The sequence below is a fragment of the Centroberyx affinis genome, unplaced genomic scaffold (assembly GCF_046629955.1).
Source record: "Centroberyx affinis isolate AG114_WGS23_722 - 3 ecotype Tasmania unplaced genomic scaffold, CSIRO-AGI_Caff_v1 ptg006213l_1, whole genome shotgun sequence".
Lineage (NCBI taxonomy): Eukaryota > Metazoa > Chordata > Actinopteri > Beryciformes > Berycidae > Centroberyx > Centroberyx affinis.
Genome location: NW_027283152.1, coordinates 113,406 through 137,667, shown reverse-complemented (window position 1 = coordinate 137,667; position 24,262 = coordinate 113,406). Strand labels below are relative to the sequence as shown.

Here is a 24,262-nt window from a genome sequence, read left to right as displayed (position 1 = left end):
TTTCCACTTGTATTTACCACTTAATCGACCCCAGAAGCTATTTGGAGTCATTTTATGGTCATTTTTGCCCTTTTTGGAACTCTAAAGAATAAAGCCACAACTGCTTTAGTTCTTTTGGAGAAGGCTGACACGCAGCTGCGTTAGATAACTCACTGTGTGTTATGTGGACATACACTTCACCGGTGTTTCACTGACATGAGGGTGAGTAGATGATGACCACATTTTAATTTCTGTGTGAACTCAATTTGGCTACACTGCCACTTGCTGGTAATATCAAACAACCAAATATCCACATACACGACAACCCTAATTGATTGATGCTTTTCAATTGCAGCTATTAAAGTTAAGAGCTGTGTATATCTGGTGAAACTCTGTAACTAATGTTTGTTTAAAGACCCTATAGACAACTTTTTTTGCTTTAACTTATCATTACGAAGTAAATGTTACTTGCACAGGGTAATGGCTATAGAATAATGACACCATAGGCATTTAGATTGGTTCCCTATAAGCGTCGCTTTCATTATGCAATTCTGTCTGCCACTGGGTACGATCTCCTGGGAGAATGAAGGCTCAATTTACGGCACAAAGGAAGTGCGTCATCCATTGCGCAACCAAAAGAGGATAGGATAGGTTTTCCCTGGTAGCTATCGGTAGCTATCCCCAGTAGTGGAAATGGCAGACGATGGAACAACCGAAGTGACAGTGGAGGTAAAACAAGAATGAACCTCGAACGGGCATTCACTCGATGGAGACAGCTCCGGGACTTGAGAGGATTCAAAACCGACATTCAGTTGGCATTCTGTCTACTGGATCAGTAAGTAACACAACCTGTCTACTTATTAATACTACCGGATGTTTTACTCTGCCTTTATCATAGCACTGAGATCGGGGTTTCTAGTTCAAATTGGGATTCTTACGGTTGTTTCTTGCTTTGGACAGTAGCCAGGCTGCTGGCGGTAGCGTTAGCTATGTTGCTAACGCTACCGCTAGCAGCCAGAAAACGAACCAGGAGCTACAAGGAAGCCAGGACCAGTCAGAAACAAACATCTATGTTTGTTTCTGGAACAAAAGAAACAAACATCTAACTATGTTTGTTTCTGGCTGCTAGCGTTAGCAACGTTAGCCATGTTAGCCATGTTGCTAACGCTAGCTACGCTAGCTAAAGCTAACGCTAGCAGCGAGAAACAAACAAATGATCCATTTTCCGTTTGATAATCTAAACAAAGAACACGTTTTCTTGTAGTGGCCTTTCTAAAATGAGCAGTGGTGAAAGTTACTATATTGTGTTATGATCAAGGAGTTGATAGGCAGACAGATGGTCTGTTCTATTGCACTGAGCTAGGCTCTAAGGGAAAGCAATCTGGCTGTCTTTGCGACAGCAGCGTAAACAACAATACCACTTGGAAACGCTAGGGGGGGACAACGGGGGGGAACGTTGAAAGGTTGTCTGTATCCACTTTAATATTGCAATATATATCGCAAAAATAAAAACATTGCAATTCTTTCCAATATCGTTCAGGCCTAATTACCATTAACATCATCAACAACACTGAATGTGATTGGTTCCTACCTTGACCCAGAAAATGAGCTCCGTCCCCAGTTTGGGCAGGACACCCCTCCCAGCTCTCATAGGCTGCCACTTTGTCTGTGGCAGTTGCCCAATCCAGAGGCTTCCACTCCTCTGTCGGGCTGTCGGTCACCTTAAAGCTCACATCTCTAAGGCAACCGGAGAAGCCCTGCCGCACTAACCGGGCATCACCTAGCGAGAGAGACAAGACAGAAGGCCGTCACTGTGACTTTTAAAGTTTTCAATCCATGCATTAAATTTATCTATGTTAATAATTGTGACTAAAACTGCCAGTTGCATTTGGTGTCCTGTCTGCTTATCAGGGGGATGAACAGCAAGTGTCAAAAAACATAACCCCTGTATCCTTGCTTGAAAAAGGGGGAGATGAAAAATATATTGAATTTCATGAAGGCGGCAGGTTTGCCTCGTAGTTAGTGAGGTCGTACCCCAACCAGAAGGCCTGGGTTTGAACCCCTTGTGTGGCAATACCTGTTGAGTTATTCTTGAGCAAGTGACATAACTCCTACCTGATGCAGGGGGGCAGTATTATCTGGCTTACAGAAAAGACAAAATAGAATTTTGGCAAAAAGAGTATTTCCCCCTTGGAGAATCAATAAAGTATATAAAAAAATTAAAGAATATCAAATACAGAGCTATTAAGGTTCAGACCAGAGCGTGAAAAGAGAATTCCCACGTTGGGGGATTAATAAAGTATATCAAACCAAATGAAAAAGTCCCTAATGTCTGAAAAAGGGGGCGGGTGGGAATGGACTCACCTGAATCCTCTCTTAGTAGAGTGAAGTCTTCAGGCAGCCCTCCGATGAACACCCCCGTGTTTTCACCAATAATGGTTCTGCCGCTGGAGGCTGATGCACTACCTGGTGGTGGTGGTGGTGGTGGTGGTGGGGGGGAGAGGGAGAGAAGAAGTGTGGAGAGATGGGGATGTAAGACAGTACAGAGGGCAGGTAAGGATTTGGGGATAGAAACAATTATGGAAGAAATAAGAAAGAAAAAAAACCGGACACAGATGAGATAGAGAGAAAAAGAAAAAGAGAGAGGAAGGAAAAAAATGGAGAGAGTTGGACAAATGGGCAGATGAGGAGAAACAAAAGATAATGGAGCATATGTGTGTGTGTATGTGTGTGTGTGTGAAAGACAGAGAATGAGCTATATATTGGAGGACCACTGGGAAACTAAAGAACTGAAGTGTGTGTGTGTGTGTGTGTGTGTGTGTGTGTGTGTGTGTGTGTGTGTGTGAAGCCTCATTATTCTCATCAGACAGAGAGTGGCTGGGATTAACCTGGCTAATACCTCCGTGTGGAGCTGGGGGATTTACATACGTAAAAACACACACATGCACGTATTTGTCTCTCACATGGCTACGCACAAACCACGCACATGTACACTTGGACTTCTCTCTCTCACACGCACACCAGATACACACAGTGGTCAGTATGAATATGAGAAGAGTTACCTCTGTATTGATTGTTTACAACGATTGTTCCCACGGCCCCTCGCCTTGTTGCCATGACGCTGTGCCACTGTCCATCGTCGTAGCGGTGGCCTCCATCACCGTGTACACTCACAGCCACTGCAGAGCCCTACACACACACATACATATTTACAAACATTTGTATTACTATACTTCTGAGGACATCCCAATGACTTACATTCATTCCTGACGTCTGAACATTAACTCTCACAAATACAGTACTGTGCAAAAGTCTTAGGCACCCTAGATTTTTTATATAAATTTCTTAGAAGTCTTAGATGTTTATTTGTTTTCTGCATTAGTGTGTCAGTAGACTGCTGTTTATTGCAAATTTATGAAATTCAGAAACTTTTAATTTCATTAGTTTTGAAAACATCTTCGCTTTATGGATTTCTTTGACATATGCCTAAGACTTTTGCACAGTACTGTATGTCTAACAGTAACCGCTAACCTACACTTAACATAATTTGACCTCTGACCCTAAAGAGGCCACTTTTCAAATTCCTGCTTACTTATTATTATATCTTGATCATGTCTCTCTTGTGAGGACAAGGTGAGACATTAGGGATAGATGCACAACAATACACACACACACACACACACACGCACACACACACACACACACACACATACACACACACACAGCACATTCACACACATACACAGAAAAAAAACACTCAAAGGAATGTGAACTAACACACAAACATCAAAGTGTTGTTACAGGGCTTTCTGCTGCCTATTAAGTATGACATCATTGTTGTGATCAGCTTTTAGCAAGTAGGCAAAGAGTACTGTAGTAAAACAAGGATAATGGGCATACACACACGCACACACACGCACACACACACACACACACACACACACACACACACACACACACACACACACACATACACCCACATACAGGGTGATGAAGATTTAATGATGAGATCAATAAATGTATGAATGCCAGAGTATATCAGCCTCTGACATCTTTACTGCCATTGCTAGACAGCTCTACTTAACAAGACAACAGGGGAGGGTTCTGTCTATTTCTCACACACACACACACACACACACACACACACACACACAGGTTTGAATCCATGGCCTGGCAGGGGGAAATATGGACAGTGGAGGTGGTTAACACTCTCCCCTCCCTCAACAACTACCATCAAGGTGCCCTTGAGCAAGGCATTGAACACCCACTTGCTCCAGTGGAGTTACTCCATGGGCAGGAGCCTGTGGTACTGTGCAGCTCCCAAGTGTGTATGTGCAGCAGGGAATCACTGAATAGCATGTGTGCTCATCGATGAAAGATAGGAAAAGAGTAAAAATGTGAACCACACTATACATGACTATATGCAGTGCACGCCCACACACACGCACACACTTTATCTCTCCCTCTCTCGGATGAATACAAGGGAGTAACTTTCATTATGTCAGGCAACTTCTTGTGTCAGTTGAAACAGTCGGCATCACTTATATTTTGTGTATGTGTGTGTGAAGTGGGAATGGCTAGATGAAACACACACCTCTATTGAGTAAAAACCCATTGAGGACAGCCAGTACTTGAGTTGTATAGCACTGGACTTGGGTGTGTGTCCGAGCATGTGTGAGAATGCCCCAGTGTCCTCGGTGCTATCTCTTTAATATACTCTATTTGATATTGGAAGCTGATAGACACACACACACACACACACACACACACACACACACACACACACACACACTTTTGTTACTTACTTGCACTAGATAAGTAGCACTTATCCAAAGTGCTGCCCCTGTGGCTTTCCCAGCTACACCTGGCAACCCCCTGCAATGTGTGTGTGTATGTGTGAGAGTGTGTTTAGGTGTGTGTGCATATGTGCATGTGAGAGACAGATTGAATGAACAAGAATGCATGTGTGTAAATGCACGTGAGTGTATGCAAGTGTGTGTGTGTGTATCAGTGTGTGTGAAGCCAATCTCTTATGGAGGAGAGGGACACAGGGTGAAGTGATGTTGTGCTCTTACATTGGATGACATTCAGATCTGCTATTTACGCTCTCCTTCCATCTCTCTGCCCCCCTCCATTCTCTCACCCTCTTCTTCCACTAAGTCTCGCTCTATCTCCCAATCTCTTTCCCTTTCCCAGACTCACTCTCTATTTCAGTATAGACTACTGCAATCTTAGTGGTGCAGTATGGGGGGTTGTTGGAAGAGGGTAAAACCAAAGACAGCGAAGCTAACTGATAGTTTGCATGAGCAACAAAGTATATGCAGTATGTGCAGACAACTGATGTACAGTAAGCAGTGTTTCCCCTAAAAAATTTTCAGGCCTGGTAGTACGCATCAAAAAACCCCTGAACAGACGAGGCGCGCGGGATGGCATATTGGCGTGGTTGGCTTCGGTCAGATGGCGCAGCAGGAGGTCTGCAATTTATATTTGCGTTCAAATTTTTGTTCGCTCGGTATATTCAAGACTTAAAACAAAGTGATCATAAGCAGAGGATGACTTAATAAGCTGTATTTATTGCATAAAAATAAGCTGTGTAACCTATGATTCATTGCTGCACTTTATCTTCCTTGGCTTGGAGAAAAATTTCACCATGGCATCATGATATTTTGCCACAGGAGGCCCATTTATTGAAATCTTCATGCAGGCCCCCAAGTGCTCTCCTTGCAGCCTGTTCCTGAGATCTGTTTTCACCTACCAAAAGTGAAAATTTGTCTTTATTTAGTAAATTCTTACATTTAAGGATAGATTTATATTGCTATCAAAAGCAATCATGAGTTGTGTGAGCCCGGTACCCTGTTCATGGTGGAGAAATCATATTCACAGTTCACATTGCCCACAGGAACGGTGAATAGTTAACCTAATTTGTTAACTTGTTACACATAATAATGATCTGAGGACAAAGGATGTGATTTATTTCATTTTATTTGTTTAGGATATTTCCTTATTATTCATTTACTTTTTTTGTTTATCTCCAGCACATCGGAATGAATTGTAAATAAATGGCAATATTATTGGCCAAATGGAAATCTGCCTCTGTCCTCCATCAGCCATCTGACCGTGGCTTACCTGCTCACCTTTACTCACTGTCAACTAGCCTTGCCCAGCACATTCAAGTGGAGAACAGTTTTCATTGTTAGTTCAGTGACTTTATCTTTCTTTATCTGTCCATTGTTCACACTAAATCTTCCATCGTTTCTCAAACAAACAGAAGCACATGGCTAATTATTATGCAGAATGATGTCATTGGACCTTCACAGGTGCAACGGAGGAAGCTGGCTGTCGGACCTTGCGGTCGGATATTTACTCTAACAATCTTTCTTCCCTGGTTGGAATTATGCAGCGTTCCATGTAGCAGTGATATTACGATGGTAGTGAGGCTTAATCCCCTAAGAAGAACAAGCTGCTAACGTTTTCTTCATGGACGCACATGGTCTGATGTTTGGAGCAGCCGAGTGGCGTAGTGGGTAAGTTACCGGACGTCAGTTCCGACAGTCCATAGATACACAAATGCTCCCAATCAACCGGGGGAAAGAGGGTGTGAAACATTAGGAGGCAAGGCCGACTGATTGCTGACTATTTAACACACTTGTTGTCACAAACACACTCACACACTTAGACAGGCACACACACAAAGTGTCATTTAGCTGTCACTAGCCATGCATCTTGTCTCTCTTTCAGCTCTGTAACATTGATGGCTATTAGGAAACTCTAGGAAGCGACTGTAATTATACAGTTTCGGGATAACAGGCTGTCGGACAAATGGGCTTTCGGTCCAATGGGACATTTTTCGGACTATTGGGGTTTCGGAATAATGGGCCATCGGGACAATGGGCAGTCCCCGTTAGGACACGGTGTGATAGCAGTGCCACTCGCATCGCGTCAAGAGTTTCCCAGGCAACGACACAGAGGTTGACTCAAGTTTCGGAACAGCGCCGCACAGCGCCACACAGCGCCGCACAGAGGCTCCCAAACACAAATGATTATTGATTTCCGAATGAATGGATATTTGGCATTATTTTTGGCATTTAAAAAAAAATCTTTTTGGCCTGGCGGGGGTTCTCGTTGGCCTGGCGGCCCACCAGGGGAAACACTGGTAAGTGTGTTTCCCCATCTGTGTGTTTTCATGTGTGTCAAAGTGGTGATCTTACTTGTTTTTGTTTCTTTTCTTTTTTTATTTTGCAGATATCTTTAGTGATGACTAACTTGCTATTGTGTTTTTGCACTATTTTTTGCACATTTTTATAGGTACCGGTCTATTCTTTGTGAGGGCATGGTGGCTACTTCTGCTCATACTAACTAAAATGTATCACTTCCTATAAGGCAGAGGATTATTCCTGAGAAAGACCTACCCGACACCAGGTGTTCAGAGCAGCAAATGTAAAAGCTTTCATGAACTGAGTATAGGTTAATAGATTGGTGATAGAGAGCAGCAAAATAGACATTTATTTATATGAAAATGTTGTAGATTATGAATTTAACCTATACACTCATATATACATGACCTATACACATGTTTGCTGTTAAGAGGGTTCCTGTTAGTGTCCAAACATATTCAGTGGATATGGTTGCAACAATGACAATTTAACACACACAGATAAAGACACACAGAAACAGAAACTTGCAAGCACACACACAAACAAATATACATACAGACAGACATACACACCCAGAGTTAGATATAATGACAGCATAGCACACACACAAGTATACAGACAGACAGACACACACACACACACACAGTAATGACAGCTCTAAGCACTGTGATCCTTCCTTTGGCAATGGGTAATGAATGTATGACTCTGTGAAGCCAATACTATAATCTGTCCAATGCAGACACATTTACATACTAATCTGAAAGGAATAGGAGAGACAACGACACATATGCATGAATGTACACCAAGACTTACACACACTTATACATATGACACAGGGGCGCACACGCACACACACAGCCTTGCACACATGCAGTATACATACATGCATATACTGTATATACACGCACAGGCACACACAAGTCTAGATCCAGTCAGTGTGATCCAGCAGATCACACTGACATACTATGGGCATAGCAGAAGCCCAAATGCAACTCTGTTTTCCCTCAATCCGTCAGCAAGATTTAAACAAAGCAAGATTTAAACGTACAGTATGTTTACATGAGAAAAGTATGCAGGTATGAGAGAGTGTGAGGAGAGTGAAATACCGACATTGCTAAACTGAACCTCTGATCTGAAGGGCAAACATTAATCAAAATATGAAACATGACATTCTAATTTGTTGTCAAAATGCCTTTAAATGCATTAGAAGGACTTTCAAATAACTACAGGAAGCACTCTATTTTTTAAAGGGGGATGTTTATGCTTGTGAACAGACCCAATCACGTGTGTGCCAGTCAAAATGTGCTTCAGTAAAACCCAACATATCTATGCTTAGGCACACACATATGCAGCAGTTTTATATTTTAGATCCTCAAAGACTTGGAATTAATGCAGCACAGATCATGCAACTGGACATGTTTTGGAAAGCATGTGTGCACCAGCTAAATATACTTTTAGAATTAAATAGTATAGTTGGTTTTGTGCCAAAATAGTGTAGACTTACAAACTTAACCTTACAAGACACAGCGGCAATAATTTCCCACTCTGACTGTCAGTCTTGAATCTGATTTCAGGATTAGGTTTAAGAAAAAAATAAGCTGTATCTAAAGTTTCAGAAAGATATGCCTTTGATAAAGACAGGAAGGACACTATAGTTCAAGTATGCTACATTTTGTGTTTGGTGAATCAGGGATGTGACCAGGACAAAACAGAAAAGCAACTAATAAAGCAGTGTGTGTTTGTGTGTGCTTGCTACTGAGGCCAGGAAACAGGAATCCCCTTTGGAAATGAATGGGAGCTCAAAAACCCTGAAGCCTGGAAAAAAGGGGATTGTTCCCTAAACACGACAATGTAACAATAAAGGGCAAAGCCAGAGAGTATGGCCTGATGAAGAGCAGTGTCACCTTTTGGGTGTTAATAACTGTATATTTAAGGAGCAAGTGTCAAGTGGGCAGACTCTAGTTTGTCTTCATAATTTGCAGCACCTGTTGTTGAAGGTTACAATGTTTTCATTCTCGAGGGCCAGAGAACTGTATAATTACAGTCGCTTCCTAGAGTTTCCTAATAGCAATCAATGTTACAGAGCTGAAAGAGAGACAAGATGCATGGCTAGTGACAGCTAAATGACACTCTGTGTGTGTGCCTGTCTAAGTGTGTGAGTGTGTTTGTGCCAGCAAGTGTGTTAAATAGTCAGTGACAGCTATCAAGTGTGTGTCTCTGTGTCTGCGTGTGTGTGCTGAGTGACACAGTTTGTGTCACAGCCTGTGACAGCTAGGATTTCATGAAACACTGCTTAACTCCATCATTAGAAAGTATACATGTGTGTGTGTCAGTATGTGTGTTTGTGACAGCAAACTAACTCCAATGTGTGTGTGTCTACCTCTTCTGCATGTGAATGGGCGTACATGTATGTGTGTGTGTGTGTGTGTGTGTGTGTGTGTGTGTGTGTGTGGTAGCTCACACATGCACGTATTTCTGAGCGTATCAGTTTCCTGTGTCACGCTAAATTAGCCCCCCTGCGCTGGTAATCCCATTAGGATAGCTCAACAGGCTAATGGGGGGAAGTAATGGGCCCAGCTATATGTATCTAGGGGAACACTAATAAGCCGTGACACCACTCCCACTGTTAATTATCACAAACTAGCCTAAACAAAGGAATCAACCGGGTTGGAGAAGACACACATGCACCCCAAAGCACATACACCTATGCATGCTCATGTACATGCACAAACAATCTAACAAACACACACACACACACACACACACACACACACACACACACATACAGACAAACGCTCCACATCAACAAGGATCTATTCAGAGACATGCACCCCTCCACACACACAGACGCACCCCCACAAACAGATACTTAGATTTTTCTGAAGACTTTTTGATATCCATGAGTATTGGACAGTGGTGAGGAGGGGTAATGTGTGTGTGTGTGTGTGTGTGTGTGTGTAATTAGTTGGTGGTCTCATGGAAGTATGTGTGTAATCATCTCCCATCATCACTTTCATCATCGAAGTCGTTGACTCTTTAACCCCTCTACATGTGTCTGTATGGATGGATAAGGGGAGTGGGGCTGTGTGTGTATGTGTGTGTGTGCACGGGCGCAAAGCTTAATTAGCTTGCAATTGGTATTCACGCGTGGTGACTGCGGGGAATGAGTTAATTGCAGTCCAATTCAAACGTTGACACACTTTCAAAGTTTTTTCCCCTCTCCCTCTGTCCCTGAGAGAAACCAATGAGGGGCTGCGGATCACATTTATTAGATGAGAGACAGAAAAAGTGAGAGAGAGAAAGAGGGAGACAGAGGTAGAGAGAGAAAGAGAGAGAGGAAGGGAGAGCGACAGAAAGGAAGAGAGAGAGACAGAGATGGATTGCAAGAGAGAAAAAAGACAGGTAAAGGTGGGCAAGGGAGGAAAGTAGGCAGAAAGGACTAATAGGGTGAGAGAGAGAGAGAGAGAGAGAAAGAGAGAGAGAGAAACAAATGAGAGCTTGTGGATGGAAGGGATTTATGAGATGAGAAGTCATAATAGGGCTTGACTGGCCACTAACAGACAACAAAACACATGCTGGAACTGTCTTCTCAACAAGTGGCGACATCAAGCGTTATATTGGTGTGTATAAAAGATCATTTTGAAGAGGACTCATCATACTCGGTATCATACTAATCCTTAATATCCTCCCCTAAAACACTAGCTTTCTAACAGCGGCATCAGGGCACAACACAGAATAATTTAGGCTAGTGATACGCATCCAATTCCAGTCTTCCATCTCAAACTGATTTCCATCATAAAGAAAGAGATACTTCATACTGATATCCAATGCAATATCCAAAACACAGTACATTCTTTAGGTTTGTATACAGTAATGCGTGGATAATTCCTAAAAAAAACCCGCTGGCTTAGGGATAAACGTGTATATTTATCTCCTTGAAAACTAAAAATAAATCAATTTAAGCTGCAAAACTAACCAGACAGCTGATGGAATGGAGAGACAAACTCAAGAAGGCAGTCAATGTCAAACTTGAAAGACGTGTTCTTTTGTTTTTTGTACTCACATTCTTGAAAAGTTTGTGAAACTTTGTTCCCTACCTGTGGGTCAAACAGAAAGTATGGGCGTCCGTTTTTGATCTGTAGAGCCAGGAACTCTTCCTGATTTCCTGGAGAGAAGGCACAGAGCAACAGGCCGTCTGGGGACCGAGTCCTGAAACTCAACTCAACACCTGAGAGAGAGAGAGAGAGAGAGAGAGAGAGAGAGAGAGAGAGATAGAGAGAGAGAGAGAGAGAGCGAGAGAGAGACACACACACACAGAAAGAAACTAAGTGAAAGGGTTAACACCAACACATTGTTAGTTATTAAAAATTGAGCACTTTTAATTTGAAACTTACCCTCAATAAATAGATATATGTAAGTGAATGACATACAAACAAAATGACATTAAGACTGAATTAGTATTTATCAATGGGCAACTGTTGTAAAGCTCTTGTTCAGACGCTGTTATTCCCAAATCCACTGAGGCCAATGAGAAAAGTGAACCATTTAGATATTTGACAGATTTGAAAATGTTAGACCAAAATCAAAAGAAATAAAATTTGTCTGCAGAGTCTTCATTCTTTCTCACTTGAATTTGAAATGCCAAGGAAATTCCAACTTGTGTTTTACCAGTTCCAAAAAACAAACAAAAAGAACTACATTAGCTGCAACATGTTAGGTTCTTCTCCTGCTCGGTACTACAGGTTTGAATAAATGAAATGTACTGTGGGAATAGCTGATTTGTGAGAGAGGTTATTCTCTCTCTAGGGGAAAAAGGCCTTCAGGAAGCCCAGTTACACTCGTGTGTGAAAGACTAACTGACTAAAAGACTAACCCCCCCCCCCCCCCCCCCCCACACACACACACACACACACACACACACAGTACATGAGTACCTAAACCCTCTTCTCAGAGCTGCCATGTAAGGCATACTTTTCTCCTCCACTAGATGACTTTGAAGTCCACAAGCATATGTGTGTGTGTGTGTAAGTGAGAAAGAAAGAGAAGGGGTGTGTGTGTGTGTGTGTGTGTATTCCTTCTTACATCTTCATCAGGTTGCCTGTTTCCCAACAGCACCATAGCTCTAAGCTCCCTTCATTTCCACTATAAGCCAATAGTCTAGGATGATCTTACCTCCTAAGATACTTCAGGGAAAACATGGGCTTCAGAAGACCAGCACCAGCAGACTGACCTGCTTCCTCAATTTGAACAGTTCTCACTTCTAATCTCTTACTTCTATCTCTTAAAGACACAATCTCCTTTTTCAGATTATAGCAAAGACATAGTAATTGAATATTTTTTAGCATAGGACTCCGAGTTTACCGAGTTTAAATTGAGGTTCTCCCTGGGTTCCAGATTAATAAAAAAAAAACATAATTGGAACTCCTGCCTTGTGGGGACCCACGAGACGTAGACCCCTGACTAATTTTGGGGCCCAACCCATAGTTTATGTAAGTAAGATCACCTCCAGCAGATTGTTCTCTTGCATTTTCTAGTTAAAACACTGTTCTATATGAAGGTTTCTGGCTTCATGAGGACTCCCAAAATAAATCACAAGATGACATTCTGGTTTTTGAAGAACATTAACAGTAATGAAGGATACACATACATTTTTTGTGCAATTGCAAAAAGGGCAGTTGGTGCCATATGTAACTCCTATTCTGATGCTTTACTGTCATCAGTTCTGCACTGTTTCTCTCAGTGGTAAAATGGTATCATATCGTCTTCAGGGCCATAATAAAAAGGCAATATTACTAAGATCTTTTAACTTTTTCGTATAACTTTTGCTCCTTACAACTGTTGCGATGACTGAATTTTTAACTCCTAGCTGGCAATGTTACCCATCTCCATTTCCTCAAAAAGTTGTTAATCTATCAATCTGTCCTGCTTCTGTTTTAAGTGTTGGGGGTGCCCCCTTTGTTGTTGCATACAGTATTACGAATCAAAGCTTTAATGTGGGAAAGAAGTGGGTTCTGAGACCAGCAAAGCTTCCTCTAAACTAACACACACACACACACACACACACACACACACACACAGACTCACGCACACAGAGCTGAGAATTCATCCAGCGTGCTGCCCTGCCATGTTACTTTGGATCAGAGATTGGATCTTAATCCACTACTAGATCCACACAGCGACACAGAGCATGTGGTTTTATGTGTGTGTGTGTGTGTGTGTGTGTGTGTGTGGTTTTGTGTGTGTGTGTGTATCCTCAGCTCTGTCTGTCTCTGTAGGGAACAGAAGTGTGGGAAGATCTGAGGAGTTGAATGGAGGCAGTCCGAGGTTCATCAGAAGCCGGTGTTAGCAAAATAATTAGCCTGGGTGAATTCACTTAACATGGGGAGATGTCAGACAGTTATACAGCCAACTCAAGATGAATACAGATGTAACCTACGCAGAGGTCCCACTTTCTTTTTTACATTATTTTTAAGGCACTGCTGTCTTATTAGATAGAACACAGTGGAGAGAAACAGGCAAGATTGGAGAGAGAGATTGAGGCGATGACATGTGACAGGGTTTATGGTCTAGATTCAAATGCATTAATTCACAAGTGCAAGATATGAGCCTTAGATACCAGGAAGAAACATGGGAACTCAAATCACAAAGTGTAGATGTCTAATACCTCAAAGGCTGAATGTAGTGCATGTGTTATTTGATAATATTAATGATTAAAAAAAAGTTGTAAAAAGTTGTTGCTGTAGTGTGTTGTGGCTAAAAATACTCTGCTGGCTCAAAAACCATTTAAGACAATTTTTTCTTTTTTTGAAGGCTGGTTTGGATGTTTAGGAGATAAAAAGAGACAATTAAAAATAATTTGCTGATTCTTTCTGTTGTTTTAAGTTTTTGGCTAACATAGGCTTGCATTAATAGGTGATATTCTTTAGCTCACACACTAGCAGAGGGTTTGCCGTTTCAATTTCAGTCTAAGATACAAGTGATTTAGAAGATAAAGTGGACACATTATGCATGTGCTAGGCTAGTTGTGTGAAAAAGAATGAAGGTCGAAAATGTTGCATTTTTACTGGCAAAAAATGAGAGGATGGGATCTGGAATGAAGATTTTACCATCTCTGCAGTGCATATAGTATATCCACTGATTACCAATAGTGTATAAAAGCTTTAATTTCCAGTCTACCTGTAAATGAATGTGAGCCGGTGGCAGTGCAGAGTTGAGCAAAGACAAAGACGTTCTTTACATCAGACTTGCATTCTGTACGTCCAGCAGGCATGTGTCATTTACATTCATGACCTTGTCACTACAGAGACGAGTGAAGTCATGACAGATATCTGACATTACATTATCCCCCTTTAACCTTCTCTCTCTCTGTCACACTTGCATTCCTTCCCTCCTTTCTTCCCTCTGCTTTTAACCTTCCTCTTCTTTCTCCTGACCTTTTCATTCTCCTTTTCTCCCCTTCTCGCCTCCTCTGAATTTCTTCACTTTCTCTTCCTCTCTCTCTAATTCTCTCTTTTATGTCTCTTCCTCTCTCTACCTCTGACCACCCCCCACCCCCCTCTATCCCCCTCTTCTTCCTCTCAGTATTCCAATCCTGATGTCAACAGTAGTGATATCCATAGTGAACCAGATTGTAGATAACGTGTAACCATGCTATAGTGGACAAGGGAGGTACATATCAAAGACACACACGCACACACACACACACACGCACACACACACTGGGGACAGGCCCAAGGGGCACTCACACACTCTCATAGGACCTGACCTTGGAGAAGCACCATCAGCATCCATATTGTTCCTGCCTTATCAGCACAAAACTTCATACACATTTCATACAATACAAACCAACTGAGTGCAATGACCAAAGTCACATTAAAAGGTGACTGATAACGCATCATGTATTGGTACTTCATATAGTAACAACAAAGAAAAAAACAGTTTGACCAGTTCTGCAATATCGTGAACTTTGACATCAAGCATTTTGTTTGATTATCTTAGAATTACATGTTTGTCATGAAATTAATGTTATGAATGTTATGACTTTTTTCCATAGGCTGACTGTTATAAAGTGGAGCCAAGATTTGTGAACGTAAACAACTCAATCCACTGACCTGAGCCCAGCACTTAGGGAAGTGAGTTTGATTTCCACACATCATGCTTTATTTCTGTTAAACCACTTCTGCCTTTAAATTTAAACAGTTCAGCTGGAGCCAGCCAAAGAAACTGAGGCCCAATCCTGCTCCCATAGCGGCAAAAGATTGATAATAGTGTTGAGGAAACTTGTTCTTTTGACCTTATTCGAGGGAAAGTCCACACATAGGATGTAGGTCACTGTGATTATTAGTGTATGTGAGCTTTATGGACTGTATGTGTGTGTGTGTGTGTGTGTGTGTGTGTGTGTAGGATGTCCTACATTGATCTTTATTTTGGTATTAGAGTTTATCCCTGTAAGATAACACAGGACATCTACTCTGTGTGTGTGTGTGTGTGTGTGTGTGTGTGTGTGTGTGTGTGTGTGTGTGTGTGTGTGTGTGTGTGTGTGTGTGTGTGTGTGAGAGTGATAGGGAGCGAATGAGAGATTGTCAACACATGCTTGGCCAAGGTGTTTGGTTCAAATGTACAGAGTCTAAGTGACACTACTTGTGCTCAGCATTACTTTCTTCAGCTTTTCCCGGGGGACTTGTGTCACTTCACACTGACAACCACTTCAGAGCCATCAATACACACACCTGGACACACAGCATGACAGGTGCCTCTGTTACACATACACATGCAAGCACATGCACACACACACACACACACGCAAACACCAGTATGCACTCATGCACACAAGAGCGCACACCACAGCCACACAGACACACACATTCGACACACCTGGACATTTTCCACAACAGGCCTCCATTCCGCTCAAGTACCACCAGTGTCAATGTTTGATGCAAAATATCTGATAAAATTTGATTCTCAGATATAGGAAATTCAACAAAACTTAATGATTTAATTAAATATTAATTTAATATATAAGATATTGCTTTTGAAGTGTCACATCACTTATTTTGCCTTTGCGTAAAATTGAATCGATAAAATTGTAGTATTGCCCAAAATGATCATCATTGAGGCTTCTAATTGTAATAGTCACTTTTTGCTGCTAGTGCTGAAATGCACATTCATTACAAATGTGACAGAAATGTGTCACTGAGAAAGGGCTACATGTGTTATCCATAAATAAATGAGAGTTTTACAAGTTATGAATTTTTAATCATTAGTTTCATCTGTAACATGATTAAAAATGTCATACATGGATGAACATTAAACTTGTAGCAGTATTTGGGGAGGTTTACCAGAGAACATTTGGAAGATGAAATGAGTATTTTCTGTATTGTGAAATGTCTTGGGGTGGCTAACTGGACTGGAGTGCATACTATCTCGAGGACTTGCAGAATCATGTCATACTTCCTCTAGCCAGAACCTGCAGTGTACAGAGGAGTACAGTCATTTTAAATTGAAAGGTGATACATTAACAGTAAGTTTCATGACCTAAAAGACCATAGACCATAAATGCATGGTCATCCATTTATTCATATGGCTGTTTTTTATTCCTTAAAACCTGACCATTCTGATATACAAGGCTTTCATCAAACAGCAAGATTGAGTACATTTTATTGTTTTTTATTAACAGCAAGGACTGCCTGCCATCATCTCAGTGTACAACCAGTGATGGAATCTATTGTTGTACAGTAAGTGGACTATATTGTTCAAATGGAGTCTTTTAGTCATTAAGAATTATTAACTATTGGTTTATAGGAGTTTATTGTTCATAATGTTGTATTGTTTCCCCCATCTTTCTGCATAACCAGTGGAGATTTATGTAATCCTCTACACTATATATCATGAACAAGTAGCATTATTTCACCATTTACAGTTTTAAATTGAGTATTATTTATCAGGTAGTATTGTTTCATATGTTATTGTATTGTTTCTCCTCTCCCTGTCTCAGTAAACAGTGGAGGTTGTGTGTAATCATCTACACAACATAACCTGAATAACTCCAGTCATGTTAGCTCTCTGCTGGCATTAATCAGAGCCTGGCGTATTAATGAGAGCGCGGCAGCTAGCTAATTACACCCATAGATTCTGCAGCAGCCCATTAAATATACAAATGACAGAATTAAAGAGCCCAGCCTCTTCTGATTAATCTTTAAATGGGGAAAAACTAATGATGTCTGCACAAACTTTCCCTTCACACACTTCTCCCCCTCTCCTCTCAACGTCAATGCCTGGCAATCAATCAAATTAATTAAGGAAAAATAATTTGTATCATTTAACATTTCCCTCTTTCCTGCTCGGTTGCTGCAGTGCTGCTGTAGAAATGTACTGTAGTAGACGGGCTCTGGAAATTATCCAAGTCTTTTTGTTTCCGCCTTTCATTTTTTTCTCCCCCTTTTTCTTTCTTTTTTTTTTAAACTGCGTTTGTGATGTTTCATCTCTCTTCATTTGCTTTGGGTTGAAAAAAATACATCTGAATTAGTATGAATAAGAGCAGGCCATCATCCTCATTCCACATTCCTCATTCAGGTCCAAATATTGAAGCATTACAAATGAGGTGAGAGGACTCATATCATGTAATTTGGAACATTATCCACATTAAAACATTGATTTTACAAGGAAAAAATATTTTGATCTTAAGATGCCTAGACAGGATTTCTTAATTCGAAGGTGAACGTGGACTCCAGATAGTCCCATCTCAGGCTTATAGATACAGAATCATTACAGATGAGATGAATGGACTAACATGTATTTATGGAAACAAGCACATGGGGTATTCATATCACAACGTTGATAGCATATATGCTTATAATCCTATTTTCATCTAAACTAAGATTCAGTATAGGAAATGTTGACCTCAAGTGCCCTAAATTCATTCAGCAGAGAGAAGCGCCCTTAACTCACAAGTAAACAGACTAATCATTTATGGAAACAAGCCCCCATAGAGTACTCATATTACAAAAATGATTGCACAAATACACAACCTATTTTGAAGTAAAATAAGTTTTAGCAAAGAGAAGTGCCCTTACAATTACAGGTTAATGGGCTAATATAATGTATTTATGTAAACAGACACTAAGGTTATTCATACCAGACCATTGATTTTACATGGTAAAATAAACTATCTTGATCTTAACTGAGATTTAGCATAGAAAATATTGACCCTGTTCAAAGACATACGCCCTTAATTCACATGTTTACGAAGCGAGAAAGCCCGCAGAAAGAACATCAAATGAACCATTTATGGAAAACACCAAATTATTAATATTCCCAGAACGGTGCATAATGTTGACAGAGAAAAATGATGATCTGCTGTTTCCTGCAGAAAGCCCGTCTTGATCTTCTGAAGCGTCGATGCTGCCACTGGAGGAAAACCTCATTTCTCCAAAAAGTCAGCTTACAGGACACAAAAAAACTCTTATTTCCAGACTGGCAGTGTGCATTTTTTAAATTATGCCACTGTTTTTTAATGGAATTCATGGGGCCTCGGGTCAGGAAACCTGCTCAAACCATAAAGGACCAAGATTAAATTCATATTAAAAAAGAAATTGCCATTGTTGGACTTACAAGGTTTCCATGAGACATCGGCGATTGACGAGTCTCTCCTTTGTGATCAATTGGTTCTCAGGGGGGCATTACACTGCATTACATTCATAATCCGATTTGGCTTTGATTTGTTCGCTGTTCCGTGCGCTTCGATGGGAATAATTGTCTGTAGATGATGCTATTAGTATTGACGGTTGTAAAAGGGCGATGGTTTGAGGACTGCCGACACATTGATGGTCCAGAATAGATCCGGTCTGAAAGTGATTGTCTGATCCATTACCCTTTATGAAGGAGGAGAGTGGAGGAGAGGAGAGACACTCTCTCAATAGCAAAAATCATCATCTATTTACTTGAATGAAACAGTATTCAGAGAGAGCCACTGCCCTTTATGAAGGAGGAGCGTGGAGGAGAGGAGAGACGCTCACTATCAAAAATCATCATCTGTTTATTGGGATAAGAACACAGCGTTCAGAGTGACCCATTACCCTGAACCAAGAGTGGAGACTTGAAACAAGAGCTAGCACACTCACTCATCATCACTGTAAAAATCATCACCTATTTATTGGGATTTCTTAACATTTATCCAGAGAAGGTTTGCTGCTTTGCGTGCACACAATTACACACATTCACACCATTCAGCTCCATAAGAACAAAGAGTAATGGATCCATTACTCTTTATGAAGGAGAGAGAGGCGAGGCGATACACTCTCTCTGTATCAAAAATCATCTGTTTGTTGGAATAAAACAGTGTACAGAGTGACCCATTACACTATATGGAAGTACATTTGTAGAGGAGGAACAGGAGGCCAGATATTCAATATCATTTTAAAAAATCCTCTATTTATTGGGATTGCATACTCTTGCTGAGTATGCATGCTTCACATTCATACAGTTACACACATTCAGACCATTCAGCTTCATGTTCTCTTCACTTTGTGGAGAAAGGAGAGTAGAGAGAACACGTGAGTTTATACTATCTGAGTGGTAATAATAAATAGTAAAGAATTTAGTAACTTTCCTTGTCCATAAAAGGTAATTAAAGAATGATCAATGCTCTAAGTAGAGGTGTGACATTCTCAATATGAAAAATAATATTAAAAATAAGAATTTATTAACTGGGGTAAAAACACACAGCTTGCTTTCACCTCTAATGAAGGTCACAAAATCAAAACATCTTTTTGCTCTAACAAATAGATAATTTAGGTTATTATTTTTGATTTGGATAAATTACTTTTTTGATGTTGATGGAGTGTTGTACCTCTCCATATAAACTGCTTTCGTTCTTCTCAAGTATCCTCTTCTATATTTTTCTCTCCTCTCTACGTCTCTCCCATTTTCTCCTCTATTCTTGCTGGAACTGACAGCTGACACTGTTTAACGACTATAAGCCAAACTATTTTTACTGCATGAAAACGTATTCTAAAATCATAGGCATCAATGTGAAAATATACACGGCTCCTGCAGGATGCTGATGATATGCTGTACAAATTGAAATGTTCAAATATGAACCTCCACTCTTAATTCTAAGAATCTCATAGGCTGAATTCTGCCGAATTTGTTTTTCCCCTTAAGACCTACAGACAACAAAGGGGATGCATTTCATTTTTTGCACAAAAAAAAATTAACGCCAACCCCATTCATCCACTCTGAAATCATCTCTTGTGCATACTGTGAGCTCCTTATTATTAGTATTTGGACAGTGACATACTGTTTGGTGTTTTGGAAGTGTATACTCCTGACAGTGATTATAAGGCTAAATTGCTGATTGTCAGTTCTCTTTCATAGCATTCGTTTTGTGTCTCACTATGGGTAACGCCCCTTGCGTGCCCTCAACAGAAGCCTTTTATTACATTACGTCAGCCCATTGGCTGGCTTTGATGACACGTATGTCGTAAGAGGCCACCAGCCCTCCCCCTATATAAAGGACTGACATACCGTCATTCACCATTCAAAAACCTCTTCTCACTTCACAGAAGCAAAAGCCCACAACGGAACAGCCACACCAGAGCCTAGCTAAACTGTTCACAGATATGAGCACCCACCTCGGTCGCTGAATGCCTTGCTCTGGGTCGTTGTTCGATTCGTAGGGCAGCTTGAGCTTCACTGTGACCAAGCAGCAGCTCGAGCACAGCAGCCAGCTAGGAGCAATTCTAGTTGTCTGCGTCTTGCTAGCGGTTGGAGCAGCAATAATCCGCGCTAGCCAAAAAGTAGAGTAGCAATACTCCCCACTTGCTAGGTAGCCATACCTGACTCAGTTAGCCCTGCAGAGTAGCAATACTTGAAAGGGTTAGCACTAACACCAGCTATATGGAGCAACATCACTGTTTCCCCGTAGGAGCGAAGGAAAAGTAGCAATATTTTTCCCCAAACTCACTAGCTGAGTAGTAGCAATACTACGCTTAATATCACGCTCCACTCCCGGCTTCACAGCTGAGGTGCACGTATAAAGCTAACGGTACACAGCCGCCCGTAGCTAACGAGAAGTTAATTAGCTAGCACACCTGTAGTTAGCCAACTACAGGTGTGCTACTACTACAACCATGGCTACACCACAAATACCGACGGCCCCTACCACGGAGGACAAGCCGCAGGCGGGAGCCTGTCCATGCAGTAATAAAATATCACAATGGGACTCTCACCCGCTCACTCTCACCAGCTAGCTGCCGTACAGATGTCCTGAATGGAGACACCTCTGAAGAGTGCCCAGGATGATGCCAAACCTCTAGTAGAGTGTGCTCGCAGACCTGCTGGAGGTTGTGAGCCCCTACTAGTATAAGCAAGCGCAATAGCCCCCACTATCCATTGGGAAAGCCTCGGGAAAGATCGGCTTTCCCCTGTGAGGTTTTGCCCAGGACACAAAAAGCTTCACCTCTCACTTTTGCTAGGTTCTACAGCCTAGATGTTACAGCACCCTCGTTGGCTCACTCAGTGCTGAGTGTGGGGGTGACTGGTGGCGAGGACTTCGCACGAGAATAAGCCTAATGTTAGGGCTGGTTCCTATAATGGGCTTATATAGCAATCCGGGAGTCAGTATATCCCATAGTGAGACACCAAACGAATGCTATTAAAGAGAACTATAGGTTATTTACAAAACCCCGGTTCTCTGAGTAGCATGCGTGAGTGTCTTCACACCAGACCACCCTCCTTGCTGGTGTGAAGCGAGGAAGAGGTAGGTTAATTTTTGAATGGTGAATGACGGTATGTCAACCCTTTATATAGGGGGAGGGCTGGTGGCCTCCTACGACATACGCTGTGGGGCAGCTGTGGCTCAGGAGGTAGAGCGGGTCGTCCACTAATCAGAAGGTCGGTGGTTCGATCCCCGCCTCCTCCAGTCTGCATGTCGAAGATACTGAACCCCAAATTGCTCCCGATTGGTTGCGCCAGCACCCTGCGTGGTAGCTTGCCGCCATCGGTGTATGAATGTGTGTGAGAATGGGTGAATGTAGGCATGTTGTAAAGCGCTTTGGATAAAAGCGCTATATAAATGCAGTCCATTTCCATTTATTTACATACGCGTCATCAAGGCCAGCCAATGGGCTGGCGTAATGTAATAAAAGGCTTCTGTTGAGGGCACGCAAGGGGCATTACCCATAGTGAGACACTCATTCATGCTACTCAGAGAACCGGGGTTATGTAAATAACCTAAAGTTTTAATTTGAGGGTATTTTCAGCCATATCAGATAAACATGTAAAGAACTAAAGGCCTTTATGTACATGGATCCTGATTTCTGGGTGGCAAAAATGTTAAAATATTTGGTTGGAACAAGATTATTTGACGACGACAGAGAGCTTTGCAAGCTCAATCACAGTTGATCACCATCAGAAACGATTACTGATAAAAACCTGTATCTGCAAAAAGTCTGCAATTTCAGGAATCAGGAAAAACTGACTGATTTGCATATTGACAGCAACGCGCACTTGACATTTTAACATGCATTTTTGACATGCATTATCAATGTTTTGGCACAGTGCTAGGACATTCAAACATTTTGTCCACATAGACAGACATTATTGGAGATAGAAGGTTTCTGCAGGACAGTGATGAAGTTAGCTGAAGTGGCATCGAAGAGCTTTGTGAGCTCAAATCCTACTGATTAGTATCAGCAGTCATTAATTATGAGCGTCAGACTGGGTGATGTTCTCAGATGAAGCAGAACATGTTTGGCTGTGGAGCTCAGCTCTCTAATGATGCTGGTAAACAGAAAGATAATTGTCCTTTAGAATGACTGGGGAAGTCATTGGAAGACAGTGAGACAGAGACAGTGGAGCGATGACTGAACAACAACAGCACACACACACAACAATGCATGGACATGTACATGCACATACAGGCATACATAACAACAAACACAGGTGTGTAGAGGTATGCATAGTCACACAAACATACACATACACACACACACACACACACACACACACGCTCACACAAGCATATATACAGCAAAATGCTGACAGACATACACTCTCAGGCGTACACGTACGCACAGACATTCACATGCATGCGGACACGCTGCTCACCTGTAAAGTCAGTGTTAACAGGAAGGGTGTCATTAGGAAACCGGTAGTAGCTGCTGCCTGGGAACCTGGTTCCCCTGACGACAGGGCCTCGTGGGTCAGACAGAGAGATGTCTGTCCGCTCCAGCTGGGAAACAGTAAGTAAACAGTAAGTATAGCAGCAGCAATAATACTAAAATATTTATTCATAAACAGTGGCATTATCAACAAGAAAACATTGAGGAGAGAGGAGGACAGAGCAGACTAGTCAGAGTTCTACAATTTAGAAAACTAATAACAAAAGTCATTATTATCATCATCATCCTCAGAGACAAGACACACCACTCTGCCTCATACAAACAGACTTGCTTTGTATTGCCAAGCACATGTGAATGGAATATTTCTTGAGGGACTGATTCAAAAACAATTCAATGAACAAAAGATTTAAAAACATAGCACTCAGTGTGATCAGAACACTATTAAACACCACATAGACCAATACTGAATTATTGAAAAAAAAAAAAAAAACTTTTTGGGGACACCTTGCCATCACTGGACTCTACGCGTTGTTCTCTATTATGCCGACAATCAAGACATTAATATCTCATTGTTGGTGAAAGAGAGGTAACAGAGAAAAGGCATTAGCTGTTGTGATCGAATTAGAGAGCTAATAAAGAAAAATAATTTTGAATTTTTTAAAGTGACAGTAACAAAGTTGCTAAAAAAGACTGAAAATCTCTCAATGTGTGATGACAGCCGAATATATATGTTCATGCTCACACACAGACCTGGTAGAGGGGGCGTGGTCCGTTGAGTTGGGCTGGGGGGTCCCAGTCGATGTGAATGGTGGTCTGATTCATTGGATTTAGTCGAGGTGGGGACAATCCAGATGGAACTGGGAGAAAGAGGAGAGAAGGAAATCACACTCAAGTAAACTAATATACTTTTTATAGCAACTTCGGAAACCATTTTAATGTGGTTGTAATTGCTTCTTACCATTAGATCCCAAACCAGTCTCAATACAAAATAAAATCACTTTGTGATCT

The 24,262-nt window shown here is 41.4% G+C and overlaps 1 protein-coding gene across 1 annotated transcript in view; it reads right to left on the bottom strand.

The window, feature by feature from the left end:
* The window catches only part of LOC139638224 (usherin-like), a 246,823-nt gene that overhangs the window by 142,217 nt on the left and 80,344 nt on the right, over positions 1–24,262 (bottom strand). The window contains 6 exon segments of the mRNA XM_071512286.1: positions 1,571–1,759; positions 2,344–2,445; positions 3,042–3,168; positions 11,231–11,361; positions 23,241–23,364; positions 24,005–24,111. Coding sequence (XP_071368387.1) covers positions 1,571–1,759; positions 2,344–2,445; positions 3,042–3,168; positions 11,231–11,361; positions 23,241–23,364; positions 24,005–24,111 — 780 coding nt within the window.